The sequence below is a fragment of the Erpetoichthys calabaricus genome, chromosome 7 (genome assembly GCF_900747795.2).
Source record: "Erpetoichthys calabaricus chromosome 7, fErpCal1.3, whole genome shotgun sequence".
Taxonomy (NCBI): Eukaryota; Metazoa; Chordata; class Cladistia; order Polypteriformes; family Polypteridae; genus Erpetoichthys; species Erpetoichthys calabaricus.
In genome coordinates, this window is record NC_041400.2 from 39,256,414 (window position 1) to 39,282,470 (window position 26,057).

Genomic DNA, 26,057 nt, shown 5'->3' on the forward strand with positions numbered 1-26,057 from the left:
ACCTGTAAATAAGTGCTACACATAAGTAGTGAGAGTACTAAAATAACAATAGGAAGATGTTTAGTTGTAAGAGGAGAACTGCAAAATGGATATAAAGATATACATGAAATTGATTTATAAATGCCATTGCCGCACATACCATTGAGGTGACAGATCTTGCATCTTCTTCATAGTTAACTACAGGAGGAGGCTCTTTGCCATCATTTTCTTGCATCTTCTGATCCAACAGGTCTTTTTGAGCAGCTAATTTAGCCTCAGTGCATTTAAGAAGTTGGATTGTCTGTTTCAGTTCTTCCAGTGCTTGTTTTTGGTTAAGTAGCAAAACAATGCTGTAGAACAAAAAATAGCCAAATAATTATAATATCAATGAGTTACTATTAAAATAAACATATACTATACTGGCAATTACAATCAGAATACAGTACAGCTGAAAAAGCCAGTGATGATTTTTTTGCCTTTCTTTAACTTATGTTTAAAATTAACAGAAGAATTAAAAACAAGGCCAGGATACATACATACATATACACATTTGATGCTGGCATCTAGGAGACAAAACTGAAAACCAAATACAGTAGAAACACTTAAAGTTTAATAAACAAGTAAAGGATTCCTTATCCACCTTCGCAAAAAGAACCACATAAATGTCTTGAAATTTATTTCTTATCACATGATGTGTAATTTATTTTAGTCAAATTGTTGTCAGAAGGTGCAGAAATCTAAAGATAGTACTCCCTCCTTCAGGGGTAGATTTAGACATATTGTTCCTCAGGGTCTGGAGCTGGAACCAGTCCTCTTTTCTTTATGTACTCTCCGTACAATATTAATCTGAATTCTTATGCTGATCACATGCAGATGTAATTACAGTAAATAATGTGCATTTTGATTATTAATAAACTGCTTATTTTTGTAAAACTGTAGATGAGTGAGAAATATTAGTGTTTAAATTCAAGAAAAAAAGTTATTTTGGTGGGTGTGAATATAAGGCAATATTGAAAACTCTTAGCTCAAAAGGCTTGAATTTTTTGCTTTGCAGAATCCATCCTAAATTTCGTTAGTTTATGTCTTTGAGCTAAATGTAACTTATAGTAACCATATGTCTAACAGTCGGTTTATAAATACTACACAATGATGTGTGAACAGTGGATTCATTTATTTGTTGAAACCAGAAATTGCCACTTACTGCTCTATAGTTAATTAGTTAAATACTTGGTAGTATGGACTGTAACAAGAGCACCATCTTCAACATAACTAACTTTAGAGGGAGCCATATAAGCTTCCAAAAGATTAATTTTATTTTTCATTATTGAAAGATAAGCAAAGTTACATTTACTGTATATTCATTTTAAAGAAAACATACTTTTGTCTTCAATGTTTTGATGTCTGTGCATACGGTCTGTTGGGTTACCAGTGACATTTTTCTTGCTTGAATTTTTGAAGCAGGTTTATAAGCATATTTAGCTATGTTCACATTACCAGCCTGAAGTGACTCAAATCCGGTTTTATGACTTAATGTGATATAACCCACAGCTATGGCAACAATCACAGTCCAACCATTGCAGACTCCTTTCTTGTACCCACAGATCTCTTGGTGGAGCAGTGCCAGCAATAACTACAAAAACAGCAAAAGATGGCCATCTGGATCTTTTTCACCTTCTCGACCTACATGCGGATGATGAACAGTCTGTCTTCGCCCAGAGAAAACTGTGATGCATACACTAGCTACTTGCATGTTCATTTTATCGGTTTTTAACACCATGCATATGTTTTTAGGGTGGCACAAATGACTTTTGCACAAACGTATCAATGTGCACATGCTTTCCGTTTCGGAGGACAGATGTATTCACATTACAGTTAGATACAGGTCACTTATACTCATGAATGTGAACTGTCAAGATAGGCAAATCCAATCAGAACAAAAAAACTGGAATTGAGCAATGAGGCTTGTGATGTGTAGCGAATTTATTGATGCTTACGAAATTTATACTTTCTCATACAACCCAAAATCAGAAAAAGTTGAGTTTAAAAAAAGCTGTTTTCCCCTAGACTTTCTTGTATGCTCAGATATGGGGATGGATATTTGAGGAGTAAACCGTAAGACAATGATTATATTTTTATATTATATATATTAAAGGACCATCAACAACAAATCAAATCAAATTAATAATATAGTGAACAATTATTCTAAAAGTAAAGTTGAATAAATCAGACTCTGCGGCTGCATGAATAAAAGGTAAACTACTACTTCTGGTTAACGGAAATAGCCCAAAAGTTGATAGAAATCTACGTTTTGTACCCAATACTTGTATGCAAAATTTGGTTGACCTAAATGAAAGCACACTCAAGTTAACATGTTTACATACTCACGCACACACACAGACAGACATAATTCCAAAAATGGTATTTTCGGACTCAGGGTGGTCTAAAATGTTGAGATTCATCAAAATCTCAAAATGGAATTTTTGGAGGATTCCAACACTTTGTAAACAAGAAAGTAAAAACACAGATATTCTTAAATTCACTTTAACTTTTATTTCATTGAAGACAAGATATTTCATGTTTTTTTTCTGGTCAACTTTATTTCATTTGTTAAAATACTTCCATTCCCACATTTCAGGCAACACATTCTAAAATGTCTTTTAAGTATTTTGAGAAGGAATGGTGACATTACAAAGTGGGTGAATGCTTTGCCATCCCAACTTTTTTTGGAATGTGTTGTAGGCCTGAAATGCAAGAATGGATGTATTTAAACGACAAAACAGCAAATATTTTGAGTTCATACTGTCTACAATGAAATAAAAGTCAGAGTAAATTTAAGAATCACTTTTTTTTTTTTTTTTTCATTCTCTATACCGTCCCAACTTTTTCTAATTTGAGATTGTATGATAAAATAATAGAGTTTCAAATGTAAGAAAAATGCAATCATTTTTTATCAGTGTCTAATCAATCTATGAAGAGGTCTAACTAGCTAAATAAATAAAAACTGTCAATCTTTGTAGAGCTGATTTGTGATGTAATCATAGTTGATGTCCTTTTCAGATCACTACATTGGCTTCCTGTAGTGGCACTTATTAAGTTCAAATCCTTGATGCTTACCTACAGAGTAGTCAATGGGTCAGCACCTATATACATACATGGAGACACTTGCAAGGTCCTATGCTCCTTCAAGACTACTCAGGTCTGCTGATGAACAACATCTCTGCGTGTATCGAATCTTAGTCCAGACTCTTTCATGTGTAGCTCCTTAGCAGATGGCAAACCTCCATTTAAAATCCCTCAGCACTTTAAGACTCTCTGTTTCTGCGAGTTTCTACCTAACTGATATTAGCTATTAGGTTTTAATAATATAGGAATTTTAAGTAGCTTGTATTTTGTTCTCAGTATTTCACTTGTGATTATCAGTTTTGCTAACTTATCATGTAATACTTCTTCCCAAACAGTCCCCTAGACCAGGGGTAGGCAACGTCGGTCCTGGTGAGCCGCAGTATGTGCAGGTTTTTGTTCCAACCCAGTTCCTTAACGAGAACTCAATTATTGCTGATGAAGCACATATTGCTTAAGTGACATTTTGATGCTTCATTTTAGTGGTCTCGCTTGTTAAGTTTCTCCAACCTTAATTGCTTATTTCAATCTTAAACTGCTGCATTCAGTGTTTTAATTGCTCCTTATTAGCAATAAGATGTAAAAGACAAAGCAGCCAGCAGTTCTCCAGCTAGCTTTTTTCCAATTACATCTGTGTGTGTTCATCATGCACTGTTTGATTTAATAAAACACTTAATAGAAAAATGTGACAGACTGAAAATGATCTGTTTTAGGCTTCATATCATTTGGATGATATCCTTGGAAAGGAAAAAAATCTACGATATAAGAGCCTTACATTGCACAGACTAACAAGCCATAAAATTAAATAAGGTCTGAGATTGGCAATGATTGGTTTCCAATTAAGCAATTGGGTTGGAATGAAAACCTGTAGCCACTGCGGCTCACCAGGACCGACGTTGCCTACCCCTGCCCTAGACTGATGTTTACTCGATTATGTTGATCTCTTTTGCACATTGCTTTGGATAAATGCATCCACATCTGTAAATATCCCTGCAACTTCTGTTGTTCTACCAAGGTGTAAGCAGAGCTAAAATATAATTGCAAACAGCGTACAACTTTAAATCTGTAGTGAGTTTGAAAAACCAGAGGCTAAATAACTCAATTGCTAGACAGCACAAAATGTAGGAGGCTATAAACTTTTCAGGAGGGTGAATTCAAAAATCAATTTATTTTTAGCCTTAGCAATTGAGATAGTACTAGTCTAAATAGGTAGCAAAGGGCACAACAGACATAGCAACTGTCTGGCAACAATGTCGAAGAAAAAGGTGTTCATTATTTTAAGATCACAGTTTCTCTAACGCACATACATCCTCATAACTCAATGAAAATGGCAGCAAAATGGCTGTGTGGGGTAGTAGTCAATTAAAGAACTTCAAGTAAAAAGTGTAAATAAGTAACCAGTAAATTACAATTTATGCAGCCAAGATTGTCAAGATTGTCTCAAACACTTGAAACTCACTTTGACCAAGACATACTATAAGAAAAAAAATCAAGTTCCAAATACTACCGTAAACTGACATATTATTCAAAACATGTAATTTTTTTTTTTATACATACTCGGACTTCTTTTCACATGATTTTGCAGACTCTTCAATTTTCTTTTCTAAATCCTGCATTAATTCTTCTTTGTTGAGCAGCGTCTGTTGGGTCAAGACCAGTTCTTCTGTTGCTGTTTTCAACCTATTAAAAACAATAGAAAAACCTTAGACATAAAACTCACTTCTTTATGTTTAAATGCTGTTTTAGTTAATGTCTACGTATTATTTGCCTATTAGAAAATAAACCACTTAGATAGAATGATACCTGTTTTCTTACTGAAACCTTTTGCCCTGCCTTAGTATAGACTTTACCTGACTGTTTTACCCTTCTCCATATACTATATCATACACTGCTGACTGAGAAGGCACAATTGAAGTAATTTGTAATCACCATTTTAAATTCTCTTCAAACACGCTACGAGATATTACATTCTTTGAGATCTATTTGTAATACATTAAAAATTTTGGGTATTTATATTGCAGACATTCAAGATCTCTTCTAATTTATTAAACAATATAAGAAAGCACTTTATAAGACTTGCACTGATTAATACTTCAAATTCAGAGATGAAAACAAACAATTCTAAAATTTCTCTCTATTATATTAAAAATGTTTACCATTGTGTCCACCTTATTCAGCCTTGACCACTCCCCTCCACACCGCTCGTCCAGTCATTACTCCTACTGCTCACATCCTCTCTCTGTACCATCCCATGACACTCTCAGTGCTAACTCGCCCTTCAACACAGTCAGTTGTAATGACAAGGCAGAAAAGTAAATTATCTATTCAAGAACATTGGCCACTCTATGCAATGTGATAATATTTCATAGTGCAAAGATCTGTTCAGTGTATCTCCTTCCTTTCTGGAATGCAGCTTGTTTTTCCTTAATTACATGTCAACAGCCTAAGAGATTCGCTGTAGGTAGTACCACACCAGTTGCTGTAGTCACTGAGTGGTCCTTTATTAGATATTTTCACTATTTTCCCTATGGTTAAGTCTTCAGGTACCTCCTTCACCTGACAAACCTATATAAATAAGGGTTGTATGATCTTTGCCACAAAAACTGGGTCAGCAATGAATAGTTTTGCATTCAGAGTGTCATGTCCTGGTGCGTTGCCATTTTAAAGACTTTAATTGCTTTGATAATCTCTTGTTTGTCAGGCTGCATGTTATTGACTTCAAGATGTGTTTCTGTTTCCTGTATTTCAACTTCTTCGGTTGGAAGTGGCCTATTCAGGACTTCTCTGAAGTATTCTGCCCAGCGAGTTTCCTGCCGCTTTTCACTTTGCAGTTTCCCTTGCTTGTCCTTAACCGGAATTCTATTGGTCCTATGGAACCTGCCACATGTACCGTAGCTTAATAGTGATTTTTTTAGACCCTGCGTTGTTTACCTTTCCCAGTTGCTGTTTCTGTCTGGGTGCAAAGTCAGTTACATAACCAAATGTGTCTGCTCTCACCATTCTTTTCACCTTTCTGTCTACTTCCCTGTACAGCTATCTGTATGGCTCTTGCACCCTCTCAGATTTGGCATTTGTGAGCTTTTTCTTTAAGAATCTTCTTTCCTCTTCCTTTAATACCTGCCAGGTATCTGAGATAGTTCACTCTTTTTTCCTCCTATGCCTGAATCTTGAACAAGTTTCTCCACTTTTTTGGTATAATGAAATTTATATGCTGCCACTGTATATTGACTGATTCAACTCCCTTCTCATAAGTAATTTCTATGTCAGCCATGGGCTGGTACCCGATCTTCACCTGGAGGATGAAGGCATTGCTCACTTCTGGGTTGCACAGTCTGTCTGTGTCAAACCATCTGAGTGCCATTTTGATCTGTCCCGCACTTCTTGCTTCATTTGCAAAACAGTTGTGACAAGGTGGAGGCCACTTCCAATATTGGTGCCTCTTCAGAACTTTATTAGCATCAAGCAGAGCTCTCCTTCACTTTCCATTTATCATCAGGCAGTTGATCTGGTTACTCTCCCTGTCATTCTAAAACACCATGTCAGCTTGTGAATATTGTATTGTGGGAAGAGTGTCTCTCCTATCAATTTGTTTTAGTCCACAAACAGTTTCACCAGCCTTCCACTGTTCTCATTCTTTGTGCTGTCTCCATGCTTCACCATTTTCTTTTTGAAGTGGACATTGTTACTTTCCACCTTGGTATTCAGGTCACCCATCACAATCAACAGGTCATGACGTGGCATTACTGTCAATGTTGCATGAAACTATTTGTAAAATGCATTCTTGACAGACTCATCACTGTCATTAGCAGGTATATATGGGTGGCATTAGAATGTTTTACCGTCAGTATGGCAGCAATTAACCTAGTGTTATGCATCCACTCCATAAGGAATTTTTCTGTTCCTTTCATTTGGATAATGGCCCTTCATGACGCTGGTTGTCCCCTTTCTTCCTAAGTACAGTACTGCCTCTCCAGACTGTGTCTTCATTCTGCCTGAACCAGTCCATCAACTCTCACTGATTACTAAAATGTGCAGGTTGTAACGCCTCTTCTCAGCAGTGACTTGAGCCAGCTTACCAGTCTCACACATGGTATACATATTCCAAAATCTAATTCTTCTCTTATATTTGGCACTTAGGACTTCCATCTTCATACTAGTAGATTACTTTCAGCTTTCACTGCTAGCAGTCATATGAGTACCATGTGATGATTCTGAAAGGCATGTACACACATTTGTGGTAATCTTTGTTGCTATTTCCATAATATAGCATATTTTTATGGAAGAGGGTGGTTATCCCTATGCCCAACCCCCAACCTGGAGGACCACAGATCACATTTTGTCTGACCTCTACCCTTTGAGCCCCAGCCAGTATACCTCTAGTGGTCAATGAACCATGCAAGCTACCCAAACACGCGAAAGCAGTGATTCACCAAGGGTTCAATGGTTTTAGTGTACTAGAAACACCAAACCAGATCAGTTTTAATGCTTTACAGTTTAGGTGTCAACACACTCTAACAAAACTAAAGCAGAGTAACTAATAAGTTATTGTTTGTAGAATAACACAGAGACATTGAGGGAGACTTATCAGAAACTACAACTAATTGAATCTTATCTTGGGCGGGGTACAGAAGTCAATAATCCAGTAGTGTTCCACTCCTATCAGCGAAAACAAGAAGATACATATTGAGGTAGCTAGTAAACACAAACATTTTTCCAGTCCACTAATGTCAAACATCAACTGACCATATTAACCCTGATTCCTGCTGATACACACCAGAAATACCATGAGTTTCATTTGGTCAAGTGTCAACAATTCAATCTGTGTAAGAGATGTGGATTGTAATTTTCTGGCACACTTGTTTGTGGATACCAACAGATTTAACAATAAAACTATGACCATTGTAATCTGTATTTATGATTGGTTGGAACACTTTATCTTGAGGGAATGTGACTTGGTCGTATATAGCACTGTAGAAAGATGTATCCTTAAGTACATCTAGGCATTTGTGTGCCACAAAATGAAAGCAATTATAATTCTGCTCTTCTCTATATCTGATGATTTCCCTGATCAGATCAGAAGAAGTATGAAAATTACAAAAGGAAAGAATGATTCTATTAGGGCCCTTTGAAAATCAAAGATAAAGAAACAAATCAAAAGGTCTGAACACAAAGAAGTCATTTATAAGAACGTTGGGAAATGAGTTGATATGAACATGGCTCAAGAATTTAACCCCTGCCTATGCACTTCCTTTACAAAGATGGCTATCAGACAGACAGAAGTCAAATGACAGCCTTTCATTAACAAGCAACAAAGCAAGTCTTAAAACCACAGCCTAATAGTTGTCAATGTGTGCTTCATCATAGCTAGTCCACTCTAAAGTTGCCCACAAAGCTTTCTGATGCAATGGGTGGGAAATTATGAATGAGTGATAACACTGAGACAAGCTCTGGCACTGAGTACTTCAGGTCACAATAACAACATTTCAAAAGAGAGGCTGACCAAACATGAGGACTATACATGTTCCAATTTTAAGCCTTAAGAACTTTAATCATTTCAAAACTTTGTGCATTTAATGTGTTATTATGGGTTGTGCTAGTGATACTTAAATACTTACATATTTTGCAAAGAGTCTGCTGTTAAACTGTTCCACAAAATTTCATTTGCTTGAAGATTTTCTGTATCTTCTAGCAAGGAAACGTCAAATTCTACATTTAGTTCTTTAACTTCAGGTGACTTACTGAAAGGGAAAAATATATTATAAACATACCAGACAACAAAAAAATGATTCTTCTCAAATTAGGTATTTAATTATGATGAGTTCAGCACATGATGTTCCTATATAAAGCTATGATTTTATGAGTAAAAAAAACAGTAGGCCAATGTGCACAAAAATAGCACAGCAAAATATACCAGAGCAAATTTGCTCAAATTTAAAACACTTTGAGCATTTCACAGTAATAATTACTGGGCCAAATTTCAAAACAAGTTAATCTGTTTAAAGTTTAAAATCTGAACTGTATCACTATACCTTCCCCAAATATGTGTATATATTATTAGCTTTGCTACTCATTTAAGAAAAGGTTAAGCTCTAAGCAATCAATGTACACCTCAACATTAACGATTGCAGTGCACAATACAATGCATATGTCTCTGTTATATGCTACTTGGTATGGGATTTGTAAATGCAGTGTTAACGCTTGTGATATGCCATCTATTGGAATGATAAATGCAAATGAAATGTAATTTACTAGTAATAATGTTTATGATGATCCATCTTTTGGAATGACAGAGACATAGCAGCCAGACATACACATAAACAGAAGAGTACATACATAAAATTATTATTTCTTATGTATGGTAAGAAAAATTATCATATTAAAATTTCAATTCGATAAAGGATCAATTTGCTAAAATGTACACATTTACTAAATGATTTTTTATTTACAGTATATATTTTAGAGCCTGGACTTGACAGGAATATAAGACAAAGTTCCCATTTAATTTAAATGAACTATTTGTTAAGTCTATATGATACATTTTCCCTAGTTGGGTTACTATAAGAAATAAATATTACCTGTGAACCTCAATGAAATGCTCATATTCGGTTGCAGGGTCAATCTGTTCAACTGATGTGTGTATTTCTTTGTGCACCTTAACTATTTCATCTGTTAAGAGACTGGTTATCTGACAATATTCTTCTAATATTCCTTTGCTGTGAAAAAAGTAGAAAAAATAACACCATGTTAATACAATATAATGTGAAGTCCACCTTTCTAGTCAAATATAGCAACTGCGGCTAAATACTGCAATTGGACACAGGCCAGGGTAAGGTAAAGCAGGAAGCAGACAAGAAATAGGAAGTGGACCTAGAATGATGAGAAGTTGGAAAGTATTCCAATAGTATTTGAGACACAAGTCAACAGCTAATTCAGTTCTATTACACTAATCATGTTCCCACATGAGGAAGCAACTCTTCAAATGGTACTAATGTTTTAAGAAGGGTTTAACAATGTTGAGAGACATGGAGTTGCCAGTGAGACTGGGAGTTAGGCCACAATGCTTTTTGAAGAATGTTCCTGGCTTTGCAAGTGGTTCCATGGATTGAATTAGAAGTTCTTCTGTGTAGAAGTAGAAAGCCATCTCACACCAGAGAAAGGCTGAGGTTAGAGCCAGGAGGTGAGTTAAAGAAATGCTCATTCTAAATGAGAGTTAGTGCAACAAGAACAAGTATTAGAGGTGCATGAGGTCTGACAGCATCTGGGATTCTACAGAAGGGATGAAGTACCACTTAACCACTAAATATTTATTAAATCATCCACTCTTATTGGATATGGAAAATATCAACTCGGACATTATTCCAGGCTGTCCTTTATAAGCTTGAATGGCTTCATTCATTGTGCTTGAGAAGAGCAAAACATATGGATAACTTTGCTGTCATGCTCATCATTACAGCATTTTTTCCTGTGGATAAGGACAATACATTTCTGGGTTAAGTTCCTCTCTGAAAGTAATTATGTAAAAGGGAATAAAAGTCTGATCATTCAGAATTATTAAGCAGTGGTGATTACTAACCCTGAAAGTATTAAAGATTATGACTGTGCCTAAATTCTCCCATGACACTGCAACACATACCATTTACAATAGACTTCTCCAGACCTGTGTAATAGTTTACAGCTTGCAGACATATGGTGGCCAGCATACCCAAGTGCCAAGGCTCAACTCAAATTAGCTTTGTGGAGAAATGGAGCTGCTGAGTGGGTTTAACCAAATACAAGGCAAAGGGTAGGTATCATCTGCAACAGGATGATGTCCAAGAGTGTGACATAGCCTATTGGATTACATCATCGTTATTATTACTAACTAGCACCATGCACATTTTCTCTACTTTCTTCTAGTAAAGAAATAAACTAATATTGCTAATATACTCATTCACAATGGGCAACAGTCAGGCACTGTGAACTGCACTGCTGTAACTAAGCTCAAAAGTTGTGGATTCAATTGCTGTTACAAAAATATTCTCGCAAGTCTAATTGATGACTCTGAACCAGCCCAATACGAGTTACTGTGTGTGCGTGAATATGCCTCACAATGGGCTAACATCCCATTTGGGCTGACTCCAGTCTTGTCCCTGATCCTGCCGGGGTAGGGATCATTTGTGAATTAAGATGGTGAAAAGTACCACTTTAAGCACAGAATTTAAATAAGGAGTAAAATTGTTTAGATAAGTCTGAAGGGGTAATTACACTTGTATCTTTTTTATAAAGGCTATACACTTTTTATTTTGCAAATATCCCCCGACATCAATAGTTATAGAACTCCGATGATTACAAATGTGCACATATCACTGGAAAGAAGTCCTTCAACAAATGTCTGACAAATTAATGTCAATAGCTTTTACTCTAACATGCTTTGTGCATATCTGTGTTGCTGTTCAGTCACCAAGAATCCTCTCTTCAAACTCATAATTAGTGTTATGACCTAAGCAATGGACAGCCATTATTCAGAAAATCAACTGTACGGTTTTAACAGAGCTCTAATTTGATATGCACAGGTGAGATTCTTATTCATTGTGAAAAAGACGGTTTAATGAAACTGTATATTAATCAGAGCGCTGAAAAAAATCATTAAAAAATGAATTACTTGAATAACAGTATTGAAGAGCAAGACTTTTTTGAAGCCAAGTTTAAACAGCGTCTGTAAGGATTTTAAAAATAAAAGGGGGAGAACAGAAACTGCTAAATGATATTGAATTATTCAGTCATGCTCTCTAAGTTTAAAATGCTTTGAGTGAACAATATCTTTCATGCTGTAATTAATCAAAAAGACTAGTCATTTATGAAGTTCACAGGTTCCGTTACACGTGTGTGAATTTCAAGAGCAGGTTATTATTACTTGGTTATAAAAGCCTTGCAGGAAGAGTTAAAGATTGATTCAAGGATGGCTGAGGAAGTAGCTAACTGTACAAGACTCTCTTCAGTCAAGTAAAATATTCAATGGTCAGAAAAATATTTTATAAGAGATATGGACAAGTGAATTCAAATGACTTTTAAAATACTGTACTCTCTTCTCCTGTGATATCACATTCAGACACTAATTTTCCTTTTGAAGTTAATGCCTCAGACCCATTTCATCTCAGTGATCTTCTAAAACAGTAAACCCATATTAATACTTTCCACACAAGTTCTTTCATGCAGAGAGGAATTATGTTGGGAACTGAAGGATACTTGCAAATAAAGCTGGCTTTAGAAGAATGGTGGCATTGTGTACAGTGGGCTATTCCTTGAAAAGCTAGAAAATCTCTTATTTTCAGCAGATTATTTACAACTAAAACTGAACAGTCAATTATCTCTTTATACTCAAAGAATCTGTACAGTGAAGTCTGTCCGTTGCTGAACATATATATATATATATACATATATACAGTATATATACCAGTAACGGTGCACTGCACAAATACACTTGACTTGAGCATTCATGGTATTCATCCTCTTTCTCTGTACGTTTAGCATTCATTAGCTCAGAGGTTGATGCTCTTGCTGCTTCCTGAGCAGCTCTTCTTTTCTCCACCCTAGCAGCCCACTTCTTCTCTTCTTTCGTCAGCATCTTTTCGCGTTAAAACTGATTAAGTTAGTTTTTGTGTTGCAATTACTTAGTATGTTTTCTTTAATTTTTCACTTAATCTGGCACTTAAGTCTTCAATCTGCCTCAAGAATGATTAGCGAAAGTGGTAGGGAATGAGAACGGCGCCCATACGCATGCGCCACACAGCCGCCCTGCTGCGCGCTGCCGAGAGTTGATTCTACAATAAAATAAAATAAAAATAAAAAGAGTAATAAAATCATCGCCCCGAAAGTGGATAGTAGACGTCACGTTGTAAATGTGTACCAAATTTCAAGTCAATAGGTGAAACGGTTTGCGAGCTACAGGTGATTCAAAATCCTGGACAGACAAACGAACAGCCACGGTAGCGTATTATAGAAGAAGATATACCTTGTACTGAGCCAAATGAAAGCCATCATTTATCCATAACAATCACATCTGAAGGATGTCTAAAGTAGTACCCAAACGTTTAAACTCCACACAGATAGCAACACTAATCTCTTCCATCAAACATTGGGATGAGAATTCTGGATATACTGCATGTCTCAAGTAACAATATACAAGCACACATTTATACTTCTGTGTATGTACAGTATGTCTACAGACAGACATGCAAAAAAGGCCTTAATCCTACCAGCACAAAGGCACAAACACTTTTGTTTCTATTCATTATGCACCTAAAGTCAGCCACATTAAATTTTGCATATGTTACATTTGGCCAGTTTCCATCTTGATTTTTTACTTCCATGATCTAACAGAAATAAAATATTTTTATTATTATTTAAATGTATACAGCTCAAATAATTGGGTATTTTGTTTTATCTGTTGTGGTGAACCACTGTTCAGTATTGTGCACAATGGAACATTTTAACTACACAAATAAGACAGGAAACAGCTGAAGGTCTGCCTGTGTAACTAAATGAGTTTACCCAGAGATCCCACGCCTTACTTCTGTACTCACCGCTGGACAAAATAAGACTCAGTACAACAACAATGAATATGGACAAGATAAGAAATTGCTTTTATATGGTATAGATCTCAAGGGATTGCACTGAAACTATAAAAGTAATTTGTTTTTCAGAAAGACCAAAAACGTTCCCTAGAATATTATACAGTATAAATTTATTGATGCTAATTAGTGACCTACTCCTCACAATCACTGTAAATATGCATGTTGTATTAATCATATGGAGGCAAAGTTAGGAAAGCTGAACAAAGGGAAGACTTAAACTTGGAAAGGGCTAAGGTGAAAGTATATTTAAGCTGACCTGGTTTTGTTTTGTTCCCAAAGAACTGTTAATTGAAGCAATAACAAAACACCAGATGTTTAAATAGCATGCAGAGCAAAGGCTCCGTTTATGGTGTAAGTGAATGCTGAGGACAGACAGACAGACAGACAGACAGACAGACAGACAGACAGACAGACAGACAGACAGACAGACAGATAGATAGATAGATAGATAGATAGATAGATAGATAGATAGATAGATAGATAGATAGATAGATAGATAGATAGATAATTACCAAAGGAAACTTCAATTGCTCCAGCAGTGACATAACATATGAAGTCAAAGTACAAAACATCATGTACAAACCATTACATTAATGCAATCAGTAAAACTACACTGTACACATGATATAAAGTTCTCAACAGAGTAACAGAATGACATTGCTAAAGTGTTAAACTATTGTAATAATTACACTTTTTGCCTGCATGAACAGTTTACAAAAATTACTAAGAAATGTGCACAGCACCTGCATTCTATATTAGTTATACTGTATGTCACTGCTCAACATGTATCTTTAGTAGTTCTGCATGAAGCTAATAGGTGGAACAACAATATTAAATTTCTGTATTTTGTGTTAGATATAAACCACAGTGAAGCCTTTCAAGGTATGTTTTAGACCTATTTGATAGTGAATCATACAAAGTGGCACTAAATGTATAAAAGTATTAAAACGTATATCACACAAACTCAAGAATAAGTTCTACATTCCATTGGAATGATGAGGTGCCCTTCGATATTTGTAATAACCACAGGCTGAAGCAACATTACAAATTATCACATAGGACATTTTTATTTTTTGCATTTTCTGTATTACAATCTAACAATAGCTAAAATAGCTACTTAACAATGCATTACTCTGGCAAACAAGTTTAATGCAGAAAGCATTTTTAAAGCTTTGATCTCAACATTTTTAGTGTTGATTTAACAAATTTCAAGTCAATAGGTGATATTAATATTGTTAAATATCAATAAAAAGCAAGCAAGTGTGACACTGCTATAAACTATTTATAAGATGAAGGATAAAATGCTCATGAGAACTTTGTTAGGCAGTAAAGAGAAAGGTGCTTGCGGCATAAGAAAGACATGAAAATAAATTCAAAATAATAATGTACTATAGGTAATCAAAGAGTTTGATCTTACAGTGCTTTTATCATTTCCTCCTGCATTTTCTGCAAAGAGTCCAAAAGCAATGGAAGAGTACTATCATAGTAATGTTCCTGGTGTAGCTGAGCTCCTTTCACAGCCAATACATATTGATTGTGGAGATTGTGAAGTTTCATCATGGCTTTATCATAGCGATCTCTTGCCTTTTCAGGTTCTTTTCCTGTAAAAAAAATAAATTAAGGGCATGTAAAATTTTAAAATTTACAGGTACAGTAAGTCAAACCCATGACTTCATTCACATATGTGTTACACATAACTGATGCACCAAATTTGTGCATTATTTCTATAAGGCTTCACATCATTTAATATGATTTGCCTCCCAGAATTATCAGTCAGTCAGTCATTATCCAACCTGCTATATCCTAACACAGGGTCACGGAGGTCTGCTGGAGCCAGCACAGGGTGCAAGGCAGGAAACAAACCCCGGCCAGGGCGCCAGTCCATTGCAGGGCACAAACACACACACACACACACACACACACACACACACACACACACACACACACACACACACACACACACACACCAAGCACACACTAGGGACAATTTAGGATCGCCAATGCACCTAACCTGCATGTCTTTGGACTGTGGGAGGAAACTGGAGCGCCTGGATGAAACCCACGCAGACATGGGGAGAACATGCAAACTCCACGCAGGGAGGACCCGGGAAGCGAACCCAGGTCTCCTTACTGCGAGGCAGTAGCACTACCACTGTGCCACCGTGTCGCCCCCAGAATTATCATCTCTTGAAAAAACAGACTCAATAACGGAAAATAAGGATGTTCAGCTCCAGGTGTATAGGGTAATACCAGAGTGGTGTGTTCATTTGCAGACAGACTAGTTTGTGTTTGAATTCAGGTTTCATTAAGTTCTCTTTTGCTAGTTTTTGAAGTATGTTATTTTTCACATTCATGACATTCATTTAGTTATTTTTTGAGTTACTTACACCACGTAGTTTGTACTGATAGCCAAAAAAAAATGTTGAATCCCATGTTATCATGCAAAATGAGAGAAAAATAAATTTTGAAATAATAGAGCCCAATGGAGATCTCTCACTGGGAAACAGCAAACAATGAGAAAAACAACCATGGAAAAAATAAGCAAATTCTCATATTTATCATGTCGCATGATTCATATGTATGTTATGTCTGTTATCCAGTCATATGCTCAAAACTTGCAAAAGTGTGCATTTTTTGCTAAAATATTATTAATAATTACAAAAAAATCAGCATACAACATAAAGAGTACAGGCATTACCATTATACTGTGCCTTTAAACTGAAGACAGGACTCTTGACCAGTAAATGAGGGGAGGTGGCAAATCTTTAATTCAAAACCATCAAAACCTGAGCAAAGAACCGGATAACAGATGGAATATGCAACACGAGTAATGTGAGGATTTGTTTTCATGGAAATTTTTTGCATTACTTGCCTCTATACAGAGATGGTTGTCATTAGGTTCTATTATATCTATTATATTCTTTTTTTTTTTTTTACCTTGTTCTGCATGAAAACATGAGATTAAAATTTTTCTTAGCCATAAATGCATAGTACATAAGGTGTGTAACTTATAAATACAGTATAAGAAATATAACTTCTGGTGAAGTATTCCTCTAAGTTCTTATCAATTAATTTTTCCGTGTATGCAAACAAAGTATAGTTTAAGGGTGGTTTTGAGTAAAAAAAAAAAAATAGTAAATGATAAGCAACTTAAAACTGAAGACCAATAAAACACACAAGACAGAGAAAAACAAGAATGGAATTAATGATTTATACTACCATATGTTTTAAAGTGAAATAAAATACGGTCTCTCATGTTGCCTCCTATCTATCTCTAGTGACCCATATGAAAAATTCTCTATTATCTCCAACCAACTAGAAAAAAAATCTGTTCCTTGTATTTCATTGATCAGTAATTTATTTCCATTGTCTAGGGAGCAATTAAGGCAGATTCCTTAAATAAAACAAATAAAACAAATTTAATGGGTGTTTAAGTATGAAAGAACCATGAATGCCATGGAATTCATTATTGCTATATACTGTATGCTCCGGTGCATTCAGGTTCTCCCAAGGGTGACATTTTAATTTGACAAACAGACATTGACTTGGATCTGCTAACGAAGTTATCTACAATACTGGTGGAGAAATGTAGTGAGCCAGTGGTAAACAAAAAGAAGGAAATTAAGACAACAATTTTGACAAGTTGCAATATTTTATTAAGAATTTCCAGATATCTATATATAATCCACATGTTGTTTTAGTGTTTTTATTTTCATTCTGGCACCCATACTGCTGCAGAAACTTTTGGCAGGCACAATGCCCACATCTGTAAGAGAACAGTGAGGGACAGGCTCCAAGCTGCTGGCCTTTTATTATGCCTACCTGTTTGAGACCCTCTCCTACAAGACCTGACCCTATAGCAGGATAATACCAAGTTACACACAACTGGACTGGTAACAGCCGTCCTGAGGAATGAATTCTGGCATACTGGCGCTGTCTTTACCTGTGTTCTCTCTTGACTTTAAAGCCACAGAACACCTTTGGGTTGACCTGTAATGCAATATTCCAGAGACATGACCTTCTGCCACCAGTGGTTGGCTGACTCAATCAGGTCTATCTGTAGGCCTAGATAACATCCCACAACTACAGTTATTCAGATGCTCACTGACTCTGTACACCAGAGGTAGTCACACAAGGTACTAAAGCAGGGGTGGGCAAAGTCAGTCCTGGAAGGCCACAGTGGCTGCAAGTTTTTGATCCAACCCAGTTGCTTAATTAAAAAACAATCCTGGTCAATTATTTAATTTCATGGCTTGTTAGTGCTTTAACTCTGCCATGTCATGTCATTCTCATATCCTAGATTTTACTTCTTTCTAAGGATATCATCCAAATGACGAAGTCTAAAACAGACGAGTAATTCTCAGTGCTTCATGTTTTTCTCTTCACTTTCCTTCTAAGTATTTAATTAAACCAAATAGTGCATGATAAATACACACAGGTGTAAATGGACAAATTTATTTTGTCAATGGCATCTTATTGCTAATAAGGAACAGTTAAAAACCAATACTACAACTGTTTAAGACTAAAATAAGCAATAAGGGTTCAAAATCTTAACGAGCGAGAGAACTAAAATGAAGCAAAACTGTTACTTGAGCAATAAGCACTTCTTATTAAGCAACTGGGTTGGTACAAAAAGCTGCAACCACTGCGGCCCTCCAGTAATGACTTTGCCCACCTCTGTACTAAAGGGATACAAAACCAATGTTGGTAATGTTCACAATTGTTTTATGATATTGTGCTGTTTTGTTTTCCCATAATTTCCATGTGCTTATTGTTATTTCAGTAATGAAAGCTGAAATTTCAGTCCCAATAAACATTTTGGTCTTCCATTGCTATACAAACTATAAACAGGAACAATGGTCCAAAAATTAACTCCTGAGCAGGTAAAAACAAATTTAATGTAGATCACTCAATATTCCGCTTCCCAGGTCCTCTCTGGATGGAGTTTGCATGTTCTCCCCGTGTCTGCGTGGGTTTCCTCCAGGTGCTCCAGTTTCCTCCCACAGTCCAAAGACATGCAGGTTAGGTGCACTGGTGATCCTAAATTGTCCCTAGTGTGTGCTTGGTGTGTGGGTGTGTGCGTGCCCTGTGGTGGGCTGGCGCGCTGCCCGGGGATTTGTTCCTGCCTTGTGCCCTGTGTTGGCTGGGATTGGCTCCAACAGACCCCCGTGACCCTGTGTTAGGATATAGTGGATTGGACAATAACTGACACTCAATATTCCAAAAAAAAGTAACTTAAATAAAAAAACATAATGAAAAATACCTTTTACAATGGCTTCTTTGTATTTCTCTTTGGCACAGTTTGCATCTTTTGTTAATTGTCTATAAGCACCTTTTAATTTTTCCAAGTCATTTTTTGTCACCTGAAATATAAATGTGCAGATTAATATTAAATTGTGTTCTGAAATATATACATTTTTTATTTATGTTATATTTATTTATTTATTTTATTATAGAAAAAGAAGTTATAGTACCTTTGAATTTATGACTTCAAAATATTTATGCAATCAAAAGTCACAGGCTATGGCTGTTTGCTTTTTCAGTTCTTTGTTTTAAACATAATTCTTTGCATAATTTTAAAAACTAAATACATTGACTCAACAATATATAATAAAGATGCTTTTCTTGAAAAGCTTTAAGTCATGGTCTTAATTTATCACTTCAACATGTCTGCTTTTAAAAGGTTAATTTCACGGACAATACTTAACATTAATACATGTCAACTTAACTGTTTATTTTCTAAAATAAAACTCTGTAAAAATTATAACATTCTGTAAAACTGTATTTACATTTATAAACAGATGAACCAACTACTTAGAGAAATTTACTATTGATGTACTTACTTTTTAATGTCAATAAATAGATATTATCTGATTTCAAACTTGACAAGTGACCAATATTGTGGTGCAATGGTCAGCACAAGGCAATCCTGGGCTTGGTCACTTCCTGTGTGTAGCTTGCAAGTTCTCCTTTGGTATATTGACTTTTTTTCTGGATACTCAGGTCTACACTGGCCTTTTTATTGTTTTGTCATGTTCCACAGGTTCAAACGTTCTTAAATGCCCATGCCATTTTAATTTCAAACACTACCTACTGTATAAAAAGTCACATTTTATACATTCAGTATAATTTTTGTAACTGTATGGTTTGTGTGTTTATGGAAAAGGTCATAACTGAGACCAAATAACAAGCAATTTTACTAGTAATGCTTTTATATTTGGTAACACGTAAAACACACTTAAACAAAATCCAGTCACAGAACTTGACGCAGAATGTAAAATGGTATCTGTTGATAACAATTAAGTTCCCTTCAGCCCTTCTTTTTCTAAACCAAGACTATACAAGCAGTGGTCAAAAGAATAAAACTGGCCTGCTAGGCATCTTTTACACATGTTGTATGTTGTACTTCTTGAAGCCTTTTTATCTGCAATACAATTAAGTTCCACCGTTTCACAATATCTGTATTCACGATTTGCTTCTCTGAATTTTCCTTAAATGATCAATTTAATACCATGTAAAACAAATATAGCCATTAACAGGTCCTATCTTACTGCATTCATTTCTGAAGGATACACCTCAGAGCTTTAGAGGTTGTGAAGTCATTAAAAGCATCCACAAAACAGTAAAGCTCCCATTTTTTGGGTCAGGACTGCAAGACTGTTCCTTTTACATCATGAGTAAATTTTAAACAATTTCAGTTTACTAAAACAAATATCTGCCCTCACCACTGTGTAACATGCAAAAAATACATACAACGCATATACCTGGGTAAATTCCCTGAAGCTTCATTCCATGAATAGTATGAAGTAATTAAAGTGGCTTCAGTTCATTTTTAAAACTGGCACAGTAAATCATCTTCACGGGTTTCATTTGACACCCAAAGAGGCTAACAAATAACTGGATATCATACTAATGGTGGCATTATAAAAACAATGAATTTTGCACAGACGTTGCTCTGATCCTTTCCTACTCCTCTAACCCATCACCACCTAGGGACCATGACAAATGTTCCCATCCACAACTTCGACCCTAATCTCTAACCAAAACCCACCTGTTAACAGTGCATTTTTGTGCTAATGTTGTATTGCAGCTGAACACAGTGCAGAAACAAGCACCAGGTTTGTTTAATTTGTGGCACAACGTGCCAAGGCATTCTTCTCTAAGCATCAGCCAGCTTTTTCTCAACTATGCCCATAGCCATTTATTTTTAACACCTCATTCTACTGAAATTGCCTCTTTGCCATCATGGCGCTCACTGCACAAAAAGCAACTTGTTGATGATTGGTTGACAGTACAATAATATTAGGCGATTGGTTAAAATGCATGCAAAACACAAAAACATGTTGTGGCTTTCTTATTTGGTTGTTGGAGCTTTACTAAAAATAAAATAAAAGGCAGTGAATCTTTTAACATATCCAAAAAGGTTTTCTAATGCCCATAAGTACTGAAATTTAAATTAAACAGATATTAGAAAAATGTCTTTTTATTCAATAATAATGTGGAAACAAACTAAATATTTTTTGACAGTAAAGTAACTATAGAAGAATTGACACCAACATGGAAAAAACCTGACGTGACATTTAGTGATAATTGACTGATACACTGAGATATTAGAAAAATGTCTTTTTATTCAATAACTAGACATTAAGCCCGTTACAATAACGGGCGCTAGAACAGTAGTGCATTCTCTTTGATAATTTTTTTTACGCTCATTTTCCTGTTCCTCTATAGATCTATTTGCTCTTTTGGGTGGCATGTTGTTAGTAGATAGTCACAGTAATATAGGATTGTACGTCCATAATATTTTCTGTTACAGTAATACTGGCTTGTATGTGGCTGTAATATGCATCACTGTATTGTGTGCCTTTAATTTTCTCTCGCAGTAATACTGGTTTGTATTTCTGTAAAATGCCTGTAATTTTCTCTGACAGTAATACTGGCTTTGATGACCGTAATATGCGTTTAATTTTCTGTCACAACAGTGGGCAATCAGCAGATTCTCCCCAGCAACTCATGTAATGTATGGCGTGTAGTTGATAATCGTGCTTGTGGCGTCTCTCCAGCAAGTACTGTGCAGTTCCGCAGCAAATGTTTTAATCCGTGCAGGCGTGCAGTTGATTATTGTAGTTGTCGCGTCTCCCCAGCAATGGATTTTATGTGCGCGAAAATAAATCTACTTTTAAAAGTCATCCTATTGTAATATCATGAAAATTCGTATATTTAGGAAAACCCCTTCAACGACTGACACTTTCCACTTTACCGGGCCAGGCTTCTTAATCGCAAATCTGACATCCTCAGAGTGAACACTTGCACAACAACAAACACTAATTCCACCTCTTTGGGGAAGCTAGTCTCTGCGTCTCAGTACCCAATTGGATGCCTTTTGTTTTAAGTCTTACCTCATTTACAGAAATCCGATTGGATTGGCCGCGCGATATTTTATAGCTCTCGCCCTCTCTATCTTCTGTGACACGTCAGGCGGCCCTTGAAGCATCACACCGTACCCCACACATGCGCACTTCACCAGAAGACACACACACATGGACACTGGACGCACACAGGGGTTTTATTAAAGAGGATAATGTGGAAACAAACTAAATATTTTTTTGACAGTAAAGTAACTGTAGAAGAATTGACACCAACATGGAAAAAACCTGATGTGACATTTAGTGATAATTGACTGATATACTGTAAAACATAAAAATAAAACCAACAAACTGCTTCAGTGAAACATTACTAAAAGCCATCCACTTCACTTCACTTTATTCTCTCTCTGCTTACCAAAATACATAAATGTAACTTAGCTGTCAAGGAATTTCCACCTAAATGAAATGTCATTTCAACTTAATAAGACTGGAAAAGAAGGAAACCAGGGTGAAGTAAAATAAAATTTTAAAAAATGTTATTTACATTGGCTCAAAACTGAAACAGAAACTCAAGCCCTTCCCATAATGCTCTGCTCTCTTAAAGGTACAGACACCCAATGCCAATTTGTGGGTGTCTGAGAATGTTGGAGGCTGTACTTATTAGTCTCATAAAAATAGGCTATTTATATGAAACATGAACACTCTGTTTAGATAATATGATAGACAGAATGCCTAAGATTGATATCCAGCCAGTAAGAATGTTACTAGCAGATTGACAATAATACAAAAAGATGTTCAAGAGAGATTGCCTATGAAAATTAGAATTATTAATCTTGTCATTAAAACAAAACTGAAATGTCTGTCAGGAAAAAGAAACGTTCTGTCTCCATGAAAGCAAAAAGGCTGAAACTTAAATAATGCTCCACAAAGCTTCAATACCTGGAAAAGGCCTCAACTCAGTAAGTTTAATTCCCAATCAAATGGCCTGACTCAGGCTTTGTTGACTTAAAAGGGATGTAGCCCCAAAATATCCTTGAAATGTCTTTCAGTGTCACAAAATTCTCCACTAAAGGAGGGTAACCGTAAACCTCAGCTGGTGCAAACAAAAGAATCTTCATAAAAGAAAGATTCATTTGAAAAATACCAAAAGAATGTAACAAAAGCTCTGCACTGCAAACTGCTAAAATTAAAGGAGTTGCCTAAAAGGCAATCCACAGTGAGTAAATCCCAAAAACACAATCCAGCACTCAGAATCCTTAACCAGAGCAAAAATAATCAGACAAGCAGAAAAGAAACAGAACAAATAGAAAAAAGTTTATTTGTAAATTTGGCTTTTTACAGAAACTCGATAGATAGATAGATAGATAGATAGATAGATAGATAGATAGATAGATAGATAGATAGATAGATAGATAGATAGATAGATAGATAGATAGATAGATAGATAGATAGATAGATAGATAGATAGATAGATAGATAGATAGATAGATACTTTATTAATCCCAAGGGGAAATTCACATACTCCAGCAGCACCTTACTGATACAAAAAACAATATTAAATTAAAGATTGATAATAATGCAGGTAAAAAAACAGACAATAACTTTATATAACATTAACGTTTACCCCCCCGGGTGGAATTGAAAAGTCACATAGTTTGGGGGAGGATAGATAGATAGATAGATAGATAGATAGATAGATAGATAGATAGATAGATAGATAGATATTTTTTTTATTTTTAAAAGACCTTTATTGATCAAATAGCAATAAATCAAATATATAACAGGTAACAAATAACCAATATTTTACAGGTTGCTGCATCAAATGAGAATCAATTCCCTTGCAGTCGATATTTGATATACTATTTCTTATATTAATTTGAAATGACCCAAAAAAAACTTTTCCATTCTTCTAATTTACAATTTAAACCCCCTGAGCCCGTAACAAACAAGCACTTAAAAGTCCCAAATCATAACTTCAACAGAAATATTATGATGTTACACCATTCGATTAGCTCATCTATTTTACATCATTATAAGAAAACACAAAAAAGGAGAACTTCAATAGTTTCTCATACAATCATTTTTAGTTCTCCATCATCAATGGAGCAAAGCACCCCTTTAATCCCCCACACATTTTTAAACAAATCTAATGTATTCATCAATTTATAATACGTATATTCCATTATTATTCTGGAGCGTACATTTATCTTGAAAATCATCACAGCATCAGTAGCCCCTGTCCCAGATTGTTTATTATTTCTACTCTTTAAAATTGCTAATTTTGCTTCACCCAATAAATAGTTTAATAGTTGAACTTTTTGACGATTTTCCTTATTATATTTTGTTCCATAAATGAACATGATATTGTTAAATTTCCCCATTAACCTACTACATATTTCACTAAAAAAAATGAAAAAAAAACTAAGTCTCATACATTGCAAGAATAAGTGGAATATAGTTTCTTTTTGTCCACAAAATATACAAGTATCATCCTCTTTCTGCTCAATTATTTTTAAAAAGGAATTGGTAGCAACAATCCCATGCAGGACTCTCCATTGTAAGTCCGCTGTTCTTTTCTTATTCGGGGGCTTATATAGCTCCCTCCAAGCAGGTGCACTCCCACCTTCCACCCCCAGATATTCTCTCCATGGTGTGTCACATGCTGTATTTAGTGCTGCAAAGTGTACAGTTTTAACACAATATTTATAAAGGTCCCCTTTTGACAGAGACTTAAAACTCACGACTTCCCCTTTATGGAAGGACACGATCGTATTATCGGTGAGTGAGGACAGATCAACAGCAGGGCAGACCTCCATCTCCGTGTTCACTGCTCTGATCGAGTTGTTCAGCCGATGATAATCTTTGGCCATGAATGATAAAAAACTGTGAAGCATTCTGACTGACTTGACCCCCAGTATTGAAGATAGCACTGCTGGGTCAATAAAGGACTTCTTGCTGTCATCATAGATAGATAGATAGATAGATAGATAGATAGATAGATAGATAGATAGATAGATAGATAGATAGATAGATAGATAGATAGATAGATAGATAGATAGATAGATAGATAGATAGATAGATAGATAGATAGATAGATAGATAGATAGATAGATAGATAGATAGATAGATAGATAGATAGATAGATAGATAGATAGATAGATAGATAGATAGATAGATAGATAGATAGATAGATAGATAGATAGATAGATAGATAGATAGATAGATAGATAGATAGATAGATAGATAGATAGATAGATAGATACACACACTCTAGTCCGAACACACAACAGAGTGGCTAGAAAGGAAGAAAATGTAAAAAGAAAAAAGACTTCTGGCATGACAGTCCCAGTCCCAGTGAGGCATAATATAGGCGTACTGCTGTTAGTATAAAGGAGCCCCCGTTGCGTTTCTTGACAGACTTCTGCTGAATGATTCATTGGCTGAAAGCCCTCAGTGTTAGTGTATCAGAGAGAGGAGCTGCAGCATTGTCCCTAACGGCACTCAGTTTTGTTTTAAATCCACTCCTTTGCTAGCACTTCCAGGGGGCCACAGTGCATCTCATAACTGAGTCTGCCTTTTAATTTGGTTGTTGATTCAGTGGGCCTCTCTTGAAGTGATGTTACCAGCTCAGCACATTACACTGTAGAAAATCTCACTGGCCATCGCAGAATTATAGCAGATGTGAAGATTGTCACTTCCCACATTAAAGGAACACAGTCTCCTAAGAAAAAGAACCTGCTCTGCCCTTTCTTATGTAGTTCCTCTATTTTACAAGACTAGTCCAATCTGTCATTAATGTGGACTCCCAGGTACTTGTAGGAGTGGACCACCTCCAAATCCGCTTCCTGAGAAGTGACCGGACATAGAGGCTCTTTGGTGCAGCAAAAATCAACAACCAGTTCCTTTTTTTTCTATTGTTAAGTTGCATACAATTCTTTCTGCACCAAGAAACAAAAGATTCCCTTTGAAATTAGTAACC

General features: G+C 35.7%; 1 protein-coding gene across 2 annotated transcripts in view; it reads right to left on the reverse strand.

Moving 5' to 3' along the window:
• Positions 1-26,057, reverse strand: part of fer (fer (fps/fes related) tyrosine kinase) — a 396,648-nt gene that overhangs the window by 281,489 nt on the left and 89,102 nt on the right. The window contains exons 4-9 of one of the 2 annotated variants that reach the window (XM_028804820.2): positions 18,976-19,075; positions 15,130-15,313; positions 9,675-9,812; positions 8,715-8,837; positions 4,657-4,779; positions 140-329 (exon numbers count right to left, since the gene is read on the reverse strand). In XM_028804820.2, coding sequence (XP_028660653.1) covers positions 140-329; positions 4,657-4,779; positions 8,715-8,837; positions 9,675-9,812; positions 15,130-15,313; positions 18,976-19,075 — 858 coding nt within the window. Of the gene's footprint in view, positions 1-139; positions 330-4,656; positions 4,780-8,714; positions 8,838-9,674; positions 9,813-10,448; positions 10,562-15,129; positions 15,314-18,975; positions 19,076-26,057 lie in introns of those variants that run through there. The other variant, XM_051929595.1, reaches the window with a different exon arrangement.